Genomic DNA, 19,809 nt, shown 5'->3' on the forward strand with positions numbered 1-19,809 from the left:
TTTGAATTTTTGAATTTTTTAAATATTAACAATAATTTGGAGCCCTCCCCCCCTGCAGTAGCCTAACTCTGAGAACCCCCTAGGGGTCCCGTACCCCCTGTTGAAGATCTCTGCTAGCTATAGGATATTGACTATGAGTTTGTCTGACAAGTGACGTTAGTTTATCTTTTTTCTCCAAATGTGTCAGTATGCTGACATACATTAGCATTATAGCCATTAGTTTCTTACAGTAACGTTAATACTACTCGGAAAATACTTCGTTATAGGGGTAGGCCTACCATTTGTGATTAATAGCACAAAAAAAAGAAAAAAAGACCTCTTTAAACATTATTGGCTTTAAGGGCTCTTAAACGTGTCTTGCTGGCTGCATATGAATGGCTAACTGGTTCAGTTCCCAAACGACTTGTTGCGTTATAAATCTTAATTTGAAAATGTGGCCGGAAGATAGTGTATCCAGTCTCGTTAACGCTGCCTTTACGCAGCTCCGTAACGATGCCTGCCATCACTGTACCTGGATGAGACGGTTCTGCATCCAGCTGGGTTCTCGCGCACCGTACCGAAGCGTGTCAGGCGCGATTCAGGACAATATTCACCGGCGGCTGGAGAGATACTGCCTCCTCGTTAACCGTGAAGGCTGTAAAAAAAAGAAAGAAATAAAAGACACAGGTGTCCCCCGAGACCCGGTTGCTGCCTGGCGATGAGAAGAGCGGGGCTCTCCGCATCTGTTGCCTGGGTGAATTCATTAACACGTTAGCATCCAGCTAGCTATAGCCGTATTCCAAGGTACCTGACACAGCGAGGTGTACGTTAAGTTTCACCGAAAAAGCACGAATGTCATGTCTCGTTTCTAGTGGACGGCGCTCGACATGAGTCTTCAGTAAATACCGGGTACGGTTACGGGCCGATATATTACGTCCGGAGAAGAAGACGGACCTAAACGTGTGGGAATGGGTTTCAGGTAATGCTAGGTAGCTAACGGGAGCTAGCAGGCTAGCTTCATGGAAAACACAGTTGTAGGCTATGCGGCTGATGCTGCTGCAAAGCGTAGCTTGTAGCTACACACCCTGCTAGCTACAATGGACTGTTTGTTTCCCATTAAGCCTGACGGTGTCTCAGATAGATAAATACAATGATAATACTACATTCGATAGGCAGCTAGAAGGGCGACGCGACAATGGAGTCTTTCCTGCAGATAGCTCCTCATTCCCTGGCTATAGTGCTGTCCAGGGTCGGGGCTGGGGAGGCGGTGGGGGCGGCCGGGGTGTCAGAGAGCGACGCGCTGCCAAGACACCACACCGGCTACGAGATTTTTGCCGATTTCAAAGCAGAGAATACCCAGCAACACGTGTGGAACCAGAGGATTACCGAGGCAGTATCCGAGACCTTCTTCCTGGGATGGATAGACGAACATGTGTTGCTGATCCAGGGGAAGGAGGACCATCTGGAGGTGCTGAGGGAGGGATGGATGCGGAGGTCCCTCAATCCGCCACGGGGATTCACCATCAAATACCTGGGTAAGGCCTCTACACCCACACATGTCTGCTTAGGTTTAGGCCAACACATTTCGGTGAGATTGTGTTTTCATTGACACTATGCGACACGACTACCTCCATTTAGCAGGAGACATTGATGCTGCCCATCGTCCTCATCATCATAGGGACTATTTCTCTGTTGCATTCAGGATAAATTCTAAAACTAGCTAATTAGTTAGAAATTCCAGTGGCAAGAGCCACATTGAACATTTTAAGAAGCAATCACATCATAGGAGAACTTCATTATAATTGCTTTAAATCATTGAGGTGGATTGAAAAATGCAATTAGTTTATACCAAATCATTTTGTTTAGGCTAGTTACTGCTTTTTACATTTTATACGTGCACCTTTTTGTACCTGCACATGTTCAGAACAAGGGAGCATTCCATCATGAATCAATCACTTACTCACCTCCCCCCAGGGCTCCAGACTGACTACAATTTTAACCTCCCAAAGTGAATGCAAACTGTCCCAAAAATCAAAATGTTGTTTCTTTACTTTGTTATTGTCATACAGTTTACTAGTGGCATAATACAAACACCATTCAAATGTTGAAGGAAAAAGTTCTCTGTGAACTGATTTGATTTGGTCAAAAGACTCCCAGGTGGAAAGATTTCACAAGAATCATCATGACATTTTATTTTTATTGCCATTCCTATTGAAAAAGTCACACAATCAAGCTATCCCACATGGTAACAGCTTGGTAGCAACAACTAGCGGGAGTTGTTAACAAGTTATAAACTGTGTACTTTGCTTTAGGCAAACTATCTGTTGGTTAACTGAAATATATAAAATATATATTTAATGCAGATAATCAAAACTTATATGAAAGCATGTGCAGTGTTTTCCCTAGCTTTGTGGAAGACTTCGGTGCATGTATTTTGTGGGAAGTTTAGGTGTCCTTCCTCAAGAAAATGTTGTTGTTAACAACAAAGATGCAATTTCTCCATACATTTTGTTTCTCTTTGTTTGGATTTTGTCTTTTTGTGGGTTTTTGTTTCTCTTTGTAGTCGTGTTGTGTCTCATTTTTGGTCATTTGTGTTCTCTTTGGGGTTGTTTTGGGTCTCTGTGGTAGCTTTGTGTCTTTTTTCCACATCATTTTGGACTGTTATTAGCACCATATGTGTCTAAAACGCTGGAAAAGCTAGAACAGATAATACAGTAAATTATTAACACTCATCAAGCTTTGAGACAAAACTTGCTAAGGAAGTCCAACTACAATTGTTAGATCTGAGAAAAGTCTTTTGTTGCATTCATTCGGCTCGGGTGCTGCATCTAAACTTTATAATGGCAGGGGAAAACCCTGATGTAGTCCTTTGGCCTAGACAGTGCGGTAGTGTTGGCAGTGTTGTGGGCTGCACATGTGATGGGAGAATTCACTGGGTGCAGAAGGTTGTAATTTTACTGAATTCCTATTTAATGGGATGCTGGCAAATGATCTGTAGATGTGAAGGAAGAGAGCACTGCTGAATGCAGTGCATGGTTACAATTCAATTAAATGGACATACATATTCCCCCAAACATAGCCGTAAGACTTGCTTTTTTGTGTATCCAGACAAAATGCTTACGGAAATTCCAGAGTTTAACTTCTCCTCAATGCTAGATATGTTTGTCTGTATCTTCTATCTAGCCTATATATTTCACACTTTTTTTCACACAAAAGAAATTGTCTGACCTTTTGCAATCCTACTGTTAATACACATTCCTTTGGTCGTAATTCTGCAAATTTAGAGGAACTGATTTCGATTTCAGGATATTGTGTTTTAAATAACGGATACGCTTCTGACAAATTGCAAAGTACCAGACTCTTTTGATTGTGTTCTCTCCTTCCAAGCTTTAAAAAAAAAAATAAAAATCATATACCAATACAAAATGTATTTTTTTCCCTGCCATGATCTTGCTCACATCTTTTAGATCTATAGCTATATTTCACCTTCTCTGCAGTCTCCTCTGGAAGGGTTCTCTGGCTCTTTTTTTTTTTTTTTGCATCTGGAGTGGCACGTATGCCATGCTCCTCTTACAGTTCTTTGGCTTTTCTTTTTGTGGTTAACAACTTTTATGCTTTGGCTTCTCTTGAATGTGACATGTGACATGATGTTGTAAACACCATGGCAGTTCTGCGAACAGATGAGGGGCCTCGTTTATAGAAAACAGTGCGTCGGATCCATACTAAAAGTGCATGTGCTCACAAAAGCGAAATGGCACGTGGCAAAAAAATGATTAGATTTATAAAACCCAGCGCACACACCTGAAGGCAATGTTCTCTTTATAAATCCCAGTCCATCTGGTAATTTCCGCAACTGGATCCGCCTCATATCCCGCCCTCGAGTAGCCAAGTCACGGCTACTTGCGGTCAGAAACACAGGTTGAATGCACACTGGTTCGCGGTGGGGGTGGGGGGGGAATGAACAGCCAAGTCGTGGCTAGACTTGGTCAGAAATACCAGTGAAATACATCAGCGGAGGTATTCATTTGCAAACCGGTGTATTCGTCTTTGCTTCGACATAACCCCTCTCAGTCATAAAGTTACGTTAAAGCATGGATTTAATTAGCGTAAGTATTTTTTTCGGTAGTAACGTTATATGCGCTATAAATTAGTATGGCAAACGTGCACAATTTGTGTTGCAATGGCAGAGTGACCATGTTCCTGTAGGCTATCCGCACCTTGCCTTGCACGGCAGCTGGATTTTCGCAAGATCGCGGCGAGAATCGCAGGATCACATATCACTCGAAAGTGCTTCTTGTCAGGCCTAGTAGTAGTGTTGATCACACTCACTCGCCGCAGCCGAAGTCCTGGCATCCGGTTACCCTCGAGCTCGTTCAGGCCTCCTGTTTCCGCTTTGTTGCGCGGCGCTGAAAAGAAATATAGTGGTGCGCATTCAAAATCCTGGCGCACCAGCGAGATCTACGTCATTTTAACGTCACAATGGCATGTGCAAGCTCGGATGCTGCGACTGTAAAACGGCCTTTAGGTGCACGTATTTGGCGAGGGGTTTAGCGGCGCATGTGTGACTCCCAACAAAGATGGAACAGAAGTGCGATGTCTCACTCTGTAGCTAAAACGGAGAGCTCAACACACAGGGTGAAAAGAGGAGCTGCAGCTTTAAACCATTTAAACCTATTCTGGTACAACCTCTAAATACAATTATGAACCTGAAAATGACCTTAATATGAGCACTTTAAAGACAATGGTACATTTTTCAATTAAAAGAAATTTCACACAATTTTACATCAATTTGGACCTTTATTATTGCCATATCTGTGTCCAGTAGCTAAGGCAGATTTATAAATACATAACACTCCAAAAGCTTAAAGACAAAACTTAAAGCTAAAGAAGTCCTACTACAAGTCCTTTAGTTAGTTTCGATGCTCACATTGATTTTACATTCATTTGTCTTAGGGTATTCCCAAAACGGCTCGGGTGCTGCACCTTACCCTAATCATGGTAGGGAACACCCAGACTACTACGGAATATTAACCGTTTGTTAGCCCAACAGCATGTCTTTTTACAGCAGCATCGCTAACACTGACAACGGAAGCTAAAGTTACCCACAATCCATCAGGTGTATCTCAACTAAGGAGCTCATAGTGGCCCAAAATACACAACAGTTGGGTACAATTGGGTTCTTGGGTTACCTCTCTAACCAAGGCCCTTCTCCCCTAATTGCTCAGTTTGTCCGGTTGGCCAGCTCTAGAAAGAGTCCCCGGCCGTTCCAGACGTCCTCTATGTAATAATTAAGGAGGCCACTGTGCACTTGAGAACCTTTGACGCATCAGATTTGTCTTGTAGCCTTCCCCAGATCTGTGCCTCGACACAATCCTGTCCCGGAGCTTCGCAGGCAGTCCCCTCCACATCATGGTTTGGTTTTTGCCCTAATATGCATTGTCAGCTGTGAGACCCCATCTAGACCGGTGCGTGTCTTTCCAAATCATGTCCAATAACTGAATTCACAAGTGGACTCCCAACAAGGTGCAGAGACATCTAAAAGATGATCAAGAGAAATTGGAGGCACCTGACTTAACTCAGTGATCATAGCAAAGGGTCTTAATACATATGTCAATGTGACATGTCTTGTTTTTATTTTTTCAATTTTTTATTCATTTTGAAAAAATGTCTAAAATCCTGTTTTTGCTTTGTCGTTATGGGTAGAGAGAAGACTGATGAAGATAAAAATAATTTTTTTTATTTTTATACTTTATTTTTTCCAGGTTTTTATACAAAGCACGGGTAGCAGCAAAACAGTAAATGCCAGTAAGTATGGTTACAATATGATGAGACAATATAAATCAAATGCTAGCCACGTAGTGCCTTTACTGAAGTAAAAGAAACAACAAAAAAGGGAAAAGCGGGAAACAAAAACAGAAAAACAGAAAAGGCACACACATGCATGCGCACATGAACACAAGCGAGCACGTGTTCACTTACACCAATATGTCCAAAAAATCGAGTAGATCGCCATTGATTACAGCTATATGGTCAGTGTTTTTCTTAGCCAAAAAATACAAGGCATCAAGGCAGGCTATCCCCCCATCTTGTAATATAGGCGTTCCATTTTTCCCAGAGGGCATCACCTTTGTCCCTTTGTAGTCTGAGGCTAAAAGTCAGTAGTTCCATAGTTTGGATATCTTTAATTATGACTCTCCACTGGTTAACTGTGGGAGGGTCTGTGTTGAGCCATTTTCTTGTTATGGCTTTTTTGCTCGCAGCCATGAAGATTTTTAGGAGGTATCGGTCTTTCTTTGGTAATTTAGTGTCCATGTTACCCAGGTAGAATGATAAGCAAGTCAAGTTAAAATTATACTGAAAGACTTCTCTAATTATGCTTTCCACTCCTCCCCAGAAGGGTTTAAGAATAGGGCAGCCCCAAAATATGTGTGTATGATCCGCCATACCATGTCCACATCCTCTCCAACATGTAGGTAGTAGTCCTGTCTGCCTAGACTTTTGCTTTGGTGTTATAAAGAATCTGATACAATTTTTCCAGGAGAAATCTCTCCACAGTTGTGAGGCCGTAGTGGTGATTTGTGTGTTAATTATATTTGTCCAGTCGTCAGAAGTAATTACAGTTCCCAATTCTTTTTCCCATTTCGCCTTGATATAGTATGTTGAGTGGCCTCTTAATTCAGCTATATGTCTGTATAGTTCCCCAATGATCTTTCTGGGCAGTTTTGTATTATAGGCTTTGATGAACATTTTGGTAATGCCTTTGGTAATGATGTATTTTCCTGTGTAAGTCCTTTAATGTTCTTATCAAAGTAGTGCCGGAGTTGGAGATACCTATAAAAATCCTGCCGAGCAAGGCCGTATCTGTCTGAGATGGTTTTAAAGTCTAAGAAATTCTGATTGTCGACTAGTAGACATAGCGAGGAGAGCCCTTTCCTCGCCCATTGAGTGAAGCCTCCATCACTCATACCTGGTTTGAAATCTGAGTTGTGGGTTGGCCACTTTAATACTTGAATTTCTTTCTGAATGTTAAGTTGTTTCACCAGGTCAAACCAGGTTTCTATAGAGAATCGAACCCACTGGCTCGGGATATCCTATTGTTTAGCCAACTTTGGGCATCCTAATAACCCCTGTATAGGTCTGTCTGACAGTGATAACTCCATCTCCTTCCATTTTGCAAAGTAGTCTTTATTGCACCAAAGCAACAGTGTTCTTATTTGTGCCGCTAAATAATAATCTTTGAGTCTTGGTAAGCCCATCCCCCCACTGCACTTTGGCAGTTGTAAAGTCTTATATCTCACCCTGGGGGCTTTGCCATTCCAAATAAAATGGGATATCATCTTATCCCATTCTCTAAACTGACCATCGGGGACACAAATTGGTAGGGACTGAAACGGATAAAGTAATCTGGGAAAGATATTTGTCTTTATTGTCAGGATTCTGTTACCAAGTTCCAGGGGAAGGGAGTCCCATCCATCTAGGTCTTCCCTTATCCGTGAATTAATACTATTATAATTTTCCAAGAATAACTGTGATATGTCCTTTTGTTAAGTTAACGCCCAAGTATTTAATAGAGGTAGAGTCCCAGCTGAACTTGTACTTATCCTTAAGATCTAATGATGGTATAAAATTGAGCGTGAAGGCTTGCGTTTTATCAACATTAAGGTTGTAGCCTGACAGGGTTCCATACATCCGCAGGAAATCCATTAATCTCGGTATTCCCGACTCTGGATTCTTTAGGCTGACCAAGACGTCGTCCGCATAGAGGCATATTTTGTATTCTCTACCTTTTATTGTGATGCCCTCCAGGTCGGGGTTCTGCCTTACGGCTTGAGCAAGAGGTTCGATAAAAAGATTAAAAAGCCTTGGGCTGGCTGGGCAGCCCTGGCGGCAGCCACGTTGCAGGTGAATAAATCCTGACAGGCCTCCGTTTACCCTGATTCTGGCTATGGGGGACGTGTGCAGTGTTTCGATGCCTTTAATGAATTTATCATGGAAGCCAAATTTTCCCATAACTGTATAAAGAAACTCCCACCCCACCGAATCAAATGCCTTTTCCGCGTCCATACTAAGTAGGATAGCTCCAATTTTCTCCTTTTTTATATATTCAATAGTGAGGAGGGTCCTCCTTATATTGTCCTGAGTCTGTCTACCTTTAATAAACCCGGTTTGGTCTTCATCAATTAGAAAAGGCATCACTTCCTCCATTCTTTTAGTTAAAATAGCTGCATATAATTTGTAATCTTGATTTAAAACACTGATGGGTCTATATGATCCGCATTCCTTCGGGTCCTTACCCTCTTTTGGAATCGCTGAGATAGTAGCCTCCCTCCAAGATGGGGGGAGGACCCCCTCCCTCAAGGTATAATTGAAGCTTCTATGTAGCATTGGTATCAACTGCTCCCTCAGTGATTTGTACCATTCTCCTGGAAATCCGTCTGTCCCAGGAGACTTAGAGGACTTCAGGGAGGAGATCGCCTTATCAATTTCTTCCACTGATATTTCTTTTATTAAGTTTTCATTTTGCAATTTCCCCAGGGAGGGCAGGTCCAATTGGCTCAGGATAAAAACTATTTCAACAATTTTATCATAAGGCTGCAATGTAACAAAACGTGAAAAAGGTGAAGCAGTCTGAATACTTTCTGTATCCACTTCATAGTTACACTCATGAAGCATGCATGGTTTCCTACATGTTAGAAGTAGAGGAGTAGTTAGAAAAGTGTAAATGCTTACGTGACTGTATTGATAACAGAGGGAGCTGGTTGTCTCCTATCTATAGTAAAACCCTTCTTCCTTAGCCTGCAGTAATAAAGAGAGAGAGAGAGAGAAGAGAGAGAGAGAGAGAGAGAGAGAGAGAGAGAGAGAGAGAGAGAGAGAGAGAGAGAATGCTTGCATTTGTTGGGGTTTTCTGCTCTGATTAAAGAGAAGAAAGGCACTGCTGCCATAAATAAAGGTCTTATTCTCCCCACCACCACAGGCATACACACACACACACACACACACACACACACACACACACACACGCTCACAAATAGGGTTGCAAAGGGGCGGAAATTTTCCAGAAACTTTCCATGAGTAGTTAAGCTAGGGAATTTTGGAAACATTCCAATTTGGAAACTTTCATGGGAATGAATGGAAATTATGGGAATGAATGGGAATTTACAGGAATTGTTGGGTAATTCATACAAACTCCATCTTATACAAACAATACAATATACAAAAACTATAAACATTTTGTTTTGTAATAAGCAGACAGGCATATACAGTGAATACAAATGTGGAGTTATTCGACAGTAGAACTTTAATAGATTCTTTCATTGAACAACAATAAGCAGTGTTATGGTTATGGTTATATGCGTGCTAAGCTAACCATCAGCGCTGTCTATTGTTTCTAGCCTATCAAGAACAAGTGGGCTATACAATTAACACACATGGGTTAATAGCAATGGGTTATGTATCTAACCCGGGCCATCAGGCAACCCTTATTGTTGAACCCTGACGTGTGTGCACCTGTGACTCCTAACACACAGGCGTGCGTGTGTATGTACGCCTGTGTGCTCATCCTGCGACTGCGTGCACGTGTGACTCTTAACCCAATTTGAGCCTGAAGAATTTCGGGACTTACGCAGTATTTGTAATAAGCCTTAAAAATGATATGGCAATATATTCTTCCATGTATATACACATGCAGTATTTTAAATTATGCGCAAAGTAAAATAACGTGATTTTCCTATAGCTTACCGCAAATCAGGCCAGGTACCTACTTCCGGCACCCTTGCTTGGACCATAACCCCAGGAAATTTTGAGCCTTAAAGACATAATTTCCTGCATTCTCATACATTTTAGGCACCAATTTATGGTAAAGATGTCTTTATTTATGTCAAGGAAAAAGCTAAATTCTGTTGGCAGGTACCAATTCAAAATCAAAAAATATAATGGAATATAATGCAGTAAGGGGGCTGTAGCATCTGGGATCTGGGCCCGGATTTGACAACACTTGACCCCAAAGTCCAGTTTGTTTAATAGGGCTTTATGGTAACTTTTTTTTTTCCCAAGGGGCACATTTTGCTCCTAAATTGAAAAATGTATTAGTGGTCACCTAGATAATACAATTGTGTGATAATTACAAAATGTTATGAAGTGAAATGTTTTCTATTTTGAAATACATGCAATTGATCAATGAATTGTCAGTAATGTTGATTAGACAGTAGTGTAACGGACCGCACCATGCGGTCCTTGAACCATCATAGTGTGAAAGACAGCGTTACTGTCGCTGTCGCGTGAACGGGGCTCAGCAGAGTGTCTCTGCTCGGGATGACGCCGCCTCTCAATGCCGAGTGGTCGAGACTGTGGTTTTGACGCGTATAGGCTACTCTACCTGCGCGTTAAAACCAACTGGACCAAAACACGGAATTAGACTACTAGCGGAAACACGGAATTTTAGGGCTGCAGCTATCGATTATTTAGTAATCGAGTATTCTACCGATTATTCCCAAATACTTTTGTTTCATTGAAGAGCAATAATATACAGCAGTTTGGTTACATTTTTGAAAAGCAACATTTTTATTGCCTACATTGCTTACAATATCATCTCTCAAAAAAACTAAGCATATTAAGTGCATTTAAGTGCCATATTACATTGTTTTTAAAGAAAACATTTTCTGAAATGCAATAACGACCTCAAACTAAGGCATACATTAAACATTCATAAACATCACTTTAAGTTTCAACCTGAGACTGATCTGTATATAGGTGTGTGTGTGTGTACATATATATATATATATATATATATATATATATATATATATATATATATATATATATTATATATATATATGTATATATATGTATATATATATATATATGTATATATATATATATATATATATATATATATGTATGTGTGTGTGTGTGTATATGTGTGTATATATGTGTGTGTATATATATATATATATATGTGTGTATATGTGTGTATATATATATGTGTATATGTGTGTATATGTGTATATATGTGTATATATGTAAATATTAGTTATACTCAACCTATTTTCATTCATATATTTGATTACAGTGTTACACTTATGCTAGTAGATCGTTGATCAGCTGTTTCTTAATTTTTTTTGTGTGTGGCATTTTTAGGCCTTTATTTGACAGGACAGCTTAGACTGAAAGGGTAGAGAGAGGGGGAATGACATGCAGCAAAGGGTTGCAGGCCGGAATTGAACCTGCGACCGCTGCGGCGAGGACCGAGCCTCTGTACATGCGGTGCACGCTCTACCAGGTGAGCTAACCAGGCGCCCCCTTGAACAGCTGTTTCTCCGTGAAGAGAGAGAGTGAGAGAAAATGGTGCGCAACAATCGGCAGTTTTTCCGAAGGGATAGTCAACAAGTCGGCTCTTTAGATCAAACTGTGGTCACCGCTGCATATTTTCTTGTCTTTGCTTTTGGTAGGTGTTGTGTTTGGTGTAGTTTCATCGTCCATACGACTGATTAAGTTAGACTCGATGTTTTCTGTAGAGATGCTGGAGCATTGACGTCGTGCTATTATCGTGGTAAGCTAGTTTGATTTTGCAGTAGACGCACTGTACAGAATTTTCGTTTGAATCACGTTTGAACTGATTCCAAACTTTGGACACTTTCTGTCGTTTTGTCCAGCCTGTCTCTTCTCTTTGCCCCTCACTATTTACGCCGACTTTCTTCATTTTGTAATCAGTCTTCATGGCATGTGTCGCCAACGGCGTCAGCCCGGTGTGCGACGCTAATAATCCTCCGTGCGGAAACACCGCGAGCGATACAACGTTGGTAACATGAATTAAACGAAGCATCGAGGCCAAGCATTTTGCATCGAGGATTTTTAGTAATCAAATTATTCGAGTTACTCGAGGAATCGTTTCAGCCCTACTGAATATAGAATATTGCCCGACTGTTCCTGACTTCCTCTGCTTGTCTCCTGCCCTGCCCTGTCCTGCCCTGTAAAGCTCTCCTCAGCAGTATTAATAAGAGCTCTTTGGGTGTCTGAGTTTGGCTCTGGGGCACTTAAACAGCTACGTGTGCTGCAGTGAACAGTGGAGCTGCCATTAGTCAGAAGATCAAGTTACAACAACTATGTGGTTGCTACACATCTTTCTGTGTGTCTGTGTCTCTATACACGGACACACACACACACACACACACACACACACACACACACACACACACACACACACTTGATCGTGTACAGACAGATGAAGTGAATTTTGAAAGTAATTGAGCTGTGCCTTTCATCAGGAGGAAATTACTTGTTACTACTTTGTGTGTGTGTGTGTGTGTGTGTGTTAATGTGTGTGTGTGTGGTGTGTGTGTGTGTGTGTGTGTGTGTGTGTGTGTGTGTGTGTGTGTGTGTGTGTGTGTGTGTGTGTTGGGGTGCCAGCTGTGTGTACCTGCAGGCATGGAGTTTCCTGCCCCTTTACCTCACTTTATCTTCGTCTTCTTCTGTTTTTGTTTGCCCGACTCTCAATTTTGTAACCTTTTAATTAATTTAATTTGAAATTCAAAGCTGTGTGCTGACAGGACAGGGTTTCACAGTGTCACCAAAGCAAAAAACATAACAGCTGCATCAACAACCACAACAATTCAATTGTTTTTCTTCCGCTCTGGCTGTAATTAACCCTTAATCCCTTTTTGAAATGGTTTACAGTACAGCCTCGAAGGGAGCTTATTTGATGTGGTCTCTGATTTGTAGGTAACTACAGGAAGTGTTGACTTGTAGTCCCTGGATAGCTTGCGCTTTCATGGCAACATCACAATGACATCACAGTTGTCTCCACACCATGTGACAGTCCGAGTAGTTTCAAACGGCGAGCCTGCTGATGCCTCCGCTTGTTTCCCACCAACGTAGCAGCAGTCCTTGGCGGTGGTAAGGAAAATAAGAGGGGGGGGGGGGCTGCCACATTAGTGTACACGCATGGCTTTTTATTGCTGATGTGGATTTTTTTTTTACAGCCGTTCACTCGGTCTGAACATTGTGACCACAAAAACTGCAGGACAGAAACAAACTATGGGTGGAGCACATTTCACTGTGAAATTCAGTGTACATTTAACTCTTCTCTTGTTAGTCGATGGCATACCATCTGCATAGCTGTTTCCATGCAAGCCCTTGTAAAGTATGTTCACATTAAGGCCGCGTTCAGACGGTCCAGCATATACGCAGGTCTTTCCATTAATTTTGAATGGGGGTAGTGCGTTTGGGCTGCGGCGGTGGATGGCGCAGTGGGGACACTCAGCCGACTCAACTTAGAAAATACACAACCCCTACGTCACGCTGCGGTGGCCAGTCATGTAAGCGGAGGTCAGACTTGCCAGTGTGTTTTGAGGCGGTGTGCAGAGTCCCGTACAGGAAGCAGGAAACCTCACTACCTCTATCGCTGCCACAAGAAGGTTTTAAAACACCAAGCACTGAACTGCCCGGGAGGTTGTGGAACAGCTGAATGTTTCCTGCAACAGCAACGCAGTCTCGCTCGTCTCTGCTCTCTCTCCTGTGAAATGAAGCTGCCTTCAAGTGCGGTCGGAAACGTTGCTATCTATAAACGATCTGACGGAATTGTGCAGACTGATCTCATAAAGTGGCGTATGTATGACACGCCAATTCGTATGGTATTTTGGCGTGTTATCAAGACGCGTAATCACTTTTTAGCATGTTTCGTTTTTTTGGGTTACTAAAGCCTTTCCCAATGTTCTTTTCCTAAACACAACCTTTTTATTTTTTTAACACGCGTGTGACGTTCTCGCGATAACACGCCACGTGGTGTGTATGTTTACATCCACTGTATACAGCGTAGACATACACGTGGATAGCTCAAATGCGTACAGATAACACGCCATTTGGCTTTAGGAAAGTGGCGTGTATGTTTACGCAAAGTCATGATGCCATGTTGAATTGTGAAATATAAAGTCTACTTATGCTTTGTTGGGGGTGGGTGGGGGGGTTTAAGAACACAGCATGATGTCACACAAATGGGCCAGTTCACTCACCCCGGCCGCACAACCCTGTGGAAAATCAATCGTTTTTTTGTTGTTGGTGTGAATGCCCTTTAAGACTCATCTTTAATATGCTAGTCTAAAACCTTGGCCTTCTATCGGAGTCAATGATCCCAGTGCAGTTGGTCTCTGTCATAAAGTATAAAATAAAAAAACGGCCCAGTGTAATAGCCATATCTACAGTATGTGTCTGTAGCCCTAGCCAGTATGTTTTGCTGTATCTAGTAGCTTTATCCGACTCTCTTCATGTCAGTAGGGGGCTTTACACAGGGCCAGATCTCCATTCTTGTTTAAGTTGGATGAGGCAAAAAAATTTGGGCCTGTGAAATTTTACCAAAACGTTGTGTTTTTAGTTATCTCATAATGACATTTTATGTTTTTGAACCTGAAGATGGCACCTTTTAAATCCTGTTTATGGCTGTAGCCCTGTTAGTCCACTAGATGACAGCAGTTGACAGTAAATTGTCAACCACTGTACTTCCTCACGGCTGGTGTCTGGTTCAGCAATTCTCTGTCAACACTGGTCAAATTATCAAATAGCATTACATGAAAGTTATTTATACTGTAAATACCCACAAAAGAAGAAATGTTGGAAAGAAATCCAAATCCAGCGGTTGAGTGTTGCACATCTGTTAGTGTCTGCCCGTTTATTTGCTCACAATGTCGTGGAGTCCGTGACATGTTCTCCTCGAGTCCAGTGGCAGTTCTCCTCGTGGCCTCCACTTGCGTCCCTTCCTCATGTCTTAGTGCCTCCCAACGAGGAGGCATCGGAGAGACGTGAGGACGCCACGGGAGGAGAGAGGAAACGAGCAAATATGTTTTAGAGCGATGAGACGTCCTTTCCTCTGAAGCGTCAAATGAATTCATCCGCTGTATGGGCGGAGTTAGCAACTCCTTCAGTTGCACGGATTCCGGGAAGGCTGCTCTCGTGTTTCCTTGCCTATAGTTCCTCGATGATTCCTCTTCGCTCCTCGGTCCTCGGGGCAGAAATTAGAGCTTTGAGACGGCCTTCACCGAGGAGGGACGGAACAACTTCCGGTTCAGCCGAGGAGTCGAGGAGCTGTCAAATAAGCAACATGAGATGCATCCTTGGTTTTCAAATTCTTCAAGAATTCGTCCCTGCCTTTTGCAGGCACATTGAAAAGGTAGGGTTGCTGCCACCAGCTGTCGATCGGTGTAATAGCATGGCTTGCATTCACTAACATTTGCTTCACAGCCCTCTACGGCCGCAACTACTAATTGATTACATTGGTTAAAATTGATTATACAAATATGTCACACGGTTGTGTGAGGTCCTGTTTTATCAGCAACAAAAAAGCGTTTCCACTGTTAAAAGAAACTCAAGTTCCACATGATGATTCATCAATAATTGATTTAATTCATCACCTTGATTCCCAGCAAATAATAATTGTTAAAACATGCAACACCTCTACTAATAAAACCAAATGCAAAATACACACATACTGCTAAAACTCAAACCGGGAAATCCACCAAAACATACAAAGTTGGAATCCAAATGAAAAGCTGCCTAAAGTCACATTCTGACAAATACTTGCCAACGTATTCCATCATTGACTACGTTTACGATCACATAATATTCCGGCCCTTATTCCGAAAAAGACGATATTCCCACTAAGTGGAATAATGAGAGTGAATATTCCACTAATATTCCCGTTTACGTGTAGCCGTGCAAAATAGGATCTTTTTTGAAAGTTTACCAGCGGTGGCGGACTCGTTGGACAGTGCAAACACAGCGTAACCTCTTTCATTCCTTCAACCAGCTTCTTAAAAAGGTCGCCGTAGCAATGTGCGCGCATATCCAAAAACCTGTTGATATCCAAGTCTTTGATAATGTTTAAAAGTAGCTGTGTTTCTCCTTATCGGGTCTGCAGACTTGCAAACTGTTGGCTGGCTGCTTTTTGTACAGCAACCATAGCAATGCTCAGAGTTGACCATAAGCCGTAAACCGACAAGAGGCCGTATACTGGACGTTAAAACCCTGATTGAGACGCAGATTCCGAATGCGCTGTATACATGTCCAAAGAATGTCTCTAAAACCCGAATAATACCGGAATATCCCACACGTCTTAATCGGAAAATGCTATATTCAGAAAAAGGCCTTATTCGGGATATCCAACCGGAATGTGCGGTTTACATGACCTGTATCAAATTCGGAATATTATCATATTTGGAATAATAGTGGAATATTGGTGTGCATGTAAACATACTCAGTGATTAGTTGGGTCTATGTTATTATGCACAGCATCATACAAGTTATACTCCAGTGTCTCTAATTTCAGATATTTACCGTTAGCTTAATCTGTCGTCTATGGCAGATTTGTGTCACGTTTGACGGACAGACACAGGATCACAGGTTACTTTGACAACAACCTGCAGAAATACCTTGCATCGGGGGGTTTTCTGCAGTGTTTCCTTTAGGATTTTTATTAGCAGTGAGGGCAGGTCTGTCCGGAGTGTATTATGTCGGCAGTGAAACGGAGGGGTTTGACCTAAGTGAACTAAAAGCAGCAGCTATAAACTTACAGTGCACAGTGATGTTAGCTGGAGCTGTTAGCAGTGTTACAAGTAGGCTACAGACATGGAGCGTGGTTAAATGCACATATCCTACAGAGCACAGCAACTGAGATTCACTTCACAATAACCTCCTACACTATATTATAATAAGTTTAACATATAAACACTCAGAGCACACACAGAGTGTGATATAAACCGGCGTTGTCACATATTAACGGCGATGATTAGCTAAGTAGACTCTTAACGAGTGTGCCGTGTGTGGGTGGGGGGGGGGGGTCGTGGACAGGCTTTCCAATAGGCAGGATTTGGTGGCAGATATTTTTGTCCCGTGGCGGGCCGCCATTTCCAAATCAACATTGAGGAAACACTGTTCTGCCGTTTTGTCATAGATCAATGTTGAACGCTATTTTGGCGCTTGATGAATAAAGAATGCCCGGCTACTTTGATCCATCACAAATGGAGAGAAAACGATGGTGGGTCAAAGTTCTCTGTGTTCGATGTCAACTCTGGCTTGAATTTCCAGTCACGGAACCGCACTGTGCTCTTGCTGCTAAACTTCAGCCGGACCTTGCCAGGATTTCCTTTTTCATGATTGTGTAATTCAAGTGGCGTTTTTCCATTACATGGTACCTGCTCGACTCGCCTCGACTTTACTCGTCTTTTACTCGTAGTTTTTTCCATTATGAAAAAAAGTACCTGGTACTAACAGGTACTTTTTTTTTTTTTAACTATCACCTCTGTCGAGGTTCCAAGCGAGCTGAGGCGATACCAAAAGGTGGCGTGAAAACACTGCGGACTACTGATTGGTCGGAGAGAATCATTGCTAGCGACAGACGGGGGTGTCCTGAACAAACCCGCCATTTTCAAATAGTTTAAATATAGTGGTCTGTTAATGTAGGCTATACAGTGCCTTGCGAAAGTATTCGGCCCCCTTGAACGTTTCGACCTTTTGCCACATTTCAGGCCTCAAACATAAAGATATAAAACTGTAATTTTTTGTGAAGAATCAACAACAAGTGGGACACAATCATGAAGTGGAACGAAATTTATTGGATATTTCAAACCTTTTAAACAAATAAAAAACTGAAATATTGGGCGTGCAAAATTATTCAGCCCCCTTAAGTTAATACTTTGTAGCGCCACCTTTGCTGCGATTACAGCTGTAAAAGTGCGCGGGGTATGTCTCTATCAGTTTTGCACATCGAGAGACTGACATTTTTGCCCATTCCTCCTTGCAAAACAGCTCGAGCTCAGTGAGGTTGGATGGAGAGCGTTTGTGAACAGCAGTTTTCAGTTCTTTCCACAGATTCTCGATTGGATTCAGGTCTGGACTTTGACTTGGCCATTCTAACACCTGGATATGTTTATTTGTGAACCATTCCATTGTAGATTTTGCTTTATGTTTTGGATCATTGTCTTGTTGGAAGACAAATCTCCGTCCCAGTCTCAGGTCTTTTGCAGACTCCATCAGGTTTTCTTCCAGAATGGTCCTGTATTTGGCTCCATCCATCTTCCCATCAATTTTAACCATCTTCCCTGTCCCTGCTGAAGAAAAGCAGGCCCAAACCATGATGCTGCCACCACCATGTTTGACAGTGGGGATGGTGTGTTCAGGGTGATGAGCTGTGTTGCTTTTACGCCAAACATAACGTTTTGCATTGTTGCCAAAAAGTTTGATTTTGGTTTCATCTGACCACAGCACCTTCTTCCACATGTTTGGTGTGTCTCCCAGGTGGCTTTTGGCAAACTTTAAACAACACTTTTTATGGATATCTTTAAGAAATGGCTTTCTTCTTGCCACTCTTCCATAAAGGCCAGATTTGTGCAGTATACGACTGATTGTTGTCCCTATGGACAGAGTCTCCCACCTCAGCTGTAGATCTCTGCAGTTCATCCAGAGTGATCATGGGCCTCTTGGCTGCATCTCTGATCAGTCTTCTCATTGTATGAGCTGAAAGTTTAGAGGGACGGCCGGGTCTTCGTAGATTTGTAGTGGTCTGATACTCCTTCCATTTCAATATTATCGCTTGCACAGTGCTCCTTGGGATGTTTAAAGCTTGGGAAATCTTTTTGTATCCAAATCCGGCTTTAAACTTCTCCACAACAGTATCTCGGACCTGCCTGGTGTGTTCCTTGTTCTTCATGATGCTCTCTGCGCTTTACACGGACCTCTGAGACTATCACAGAGCAGGTGCATTTATATGGAGACTTGATTACACACAGCTGGATTCTATTTATCATCATTAGTCATTTAGGTCAACATTGGATCATTCAGAGATCCTCACTGAACTTCTGGAGGAGTTTGCTGCACTGAAAGTAAAGGGGCTGAATAATTTTGCACGCCCACTTTTTCAGTTTTTTATTTGTTAAAAAAGTTTGAAATAGCCAATGAATTTCGTTCCACTTCATAATTGGGACCCACTTGTTGTTGATTCTTCACAAAAAATTACAGTTTTATATCTTTATGTTTGAGGCCTGAAATGTGGCAAAAGGTCGAAACGTTCAAGGGGGCCGAATACTTTCGCAAGGCACTGTATATATTAGGCTACTTACGTATTCAGTCGGTTTGAGATCGTCTTGCCACTCTTTCTCTCGCCGTGTTTCTTTTTTTTAACAAATAATGTGTTTCACGTTATCATACTTCCACAAGAAGCGGCTGCGCACTCTCTATAAAGGATGTACATTGCGTTTTCTGCAATTTAGCATCAGTAAATCGGTTACCGACCTCGCGGTCTCTTAAAGAAAGCCGTGAGCGCGCATCTATCCGAGTGACTTCAGCCTGGCTCGGCCGTCGTGAAACGCACCAAGCCAGGCTGCACAGATTAGACTAGGTCAAGCCTCGCTTTATCAGTTATCCTGGATTTATACATTCAGCTTTTGTGAAACAGCCACAAGCTAACGGATGTCAATGTGTAGAAGTGTGCTTTGTATGAATGGGTAGCACCGTTCGGCTTTAACAACAGGGGGAACGTGTGTGTGTGACACAATCCTTGCCCTCTACTCCCTCTGCCTCCTCCCTCTTCTCTCTCCCCTTTCTCTCCAACAACAACACGGTAAGCGACAGAGTGAGTGCAGACAGGCAAGCAGCAGGCAGAAAGCGAGGCGAACAGACGAACGAGAAGACAAAGGAGAAGCGGAGGCAACGCTCGCTCTGCTCTGGATTAACCCTTTCTCCTCATAAATGTTGCTTTTTGTGGATTCCTCTTTTTTTAAACATCTTCCATCATCCCTTTGCTCAGCCATGGTACACTGTCTCTCTCGCTCTCGCTCTCTCTCTCACACA

The 19,809-nt window shown here is 42.3% G+C and overlaps 1 protein-coding gene across 1 annotated transcript in view; it reads left to right on the forward strand.

The window, feature by feature from the left end:
• The first annotated feature begins 485 nt into the window (after positions 1-485).
• The window catches only part of LOC120567273 (storkhead-box protein 2-like), a 72,389-nt gene continuing 53,065 nt past the window's right edge, over positions 486-19,809 (forward strand). Inside the window, exon 1 of the mRNA XM_039814180.1 lies at positions 486-1,514. Coding sequence (XP_039670114.1) covers positions 1,175-1,514 — 340 coding nt within the window. The 5' untranslated portion in view covers positions 486-1,174. The remainder of the gene's footprint in view (positions 1,515-19,809) is intronic.

This window comes from Perca fluviatilis, chromosome 10 (genome assembly GCF_010015445.1).
Source record: "Perca fluviatilis chromosome 10, GENO_Pfluv_1.0, whole genome shotgun sequence".
Lineage (NCBI taxonomy): Eukaryota > Metazoa > Chordata > Actinopteri > Perciformes > Percidae > Perca > Perca fluviatilis.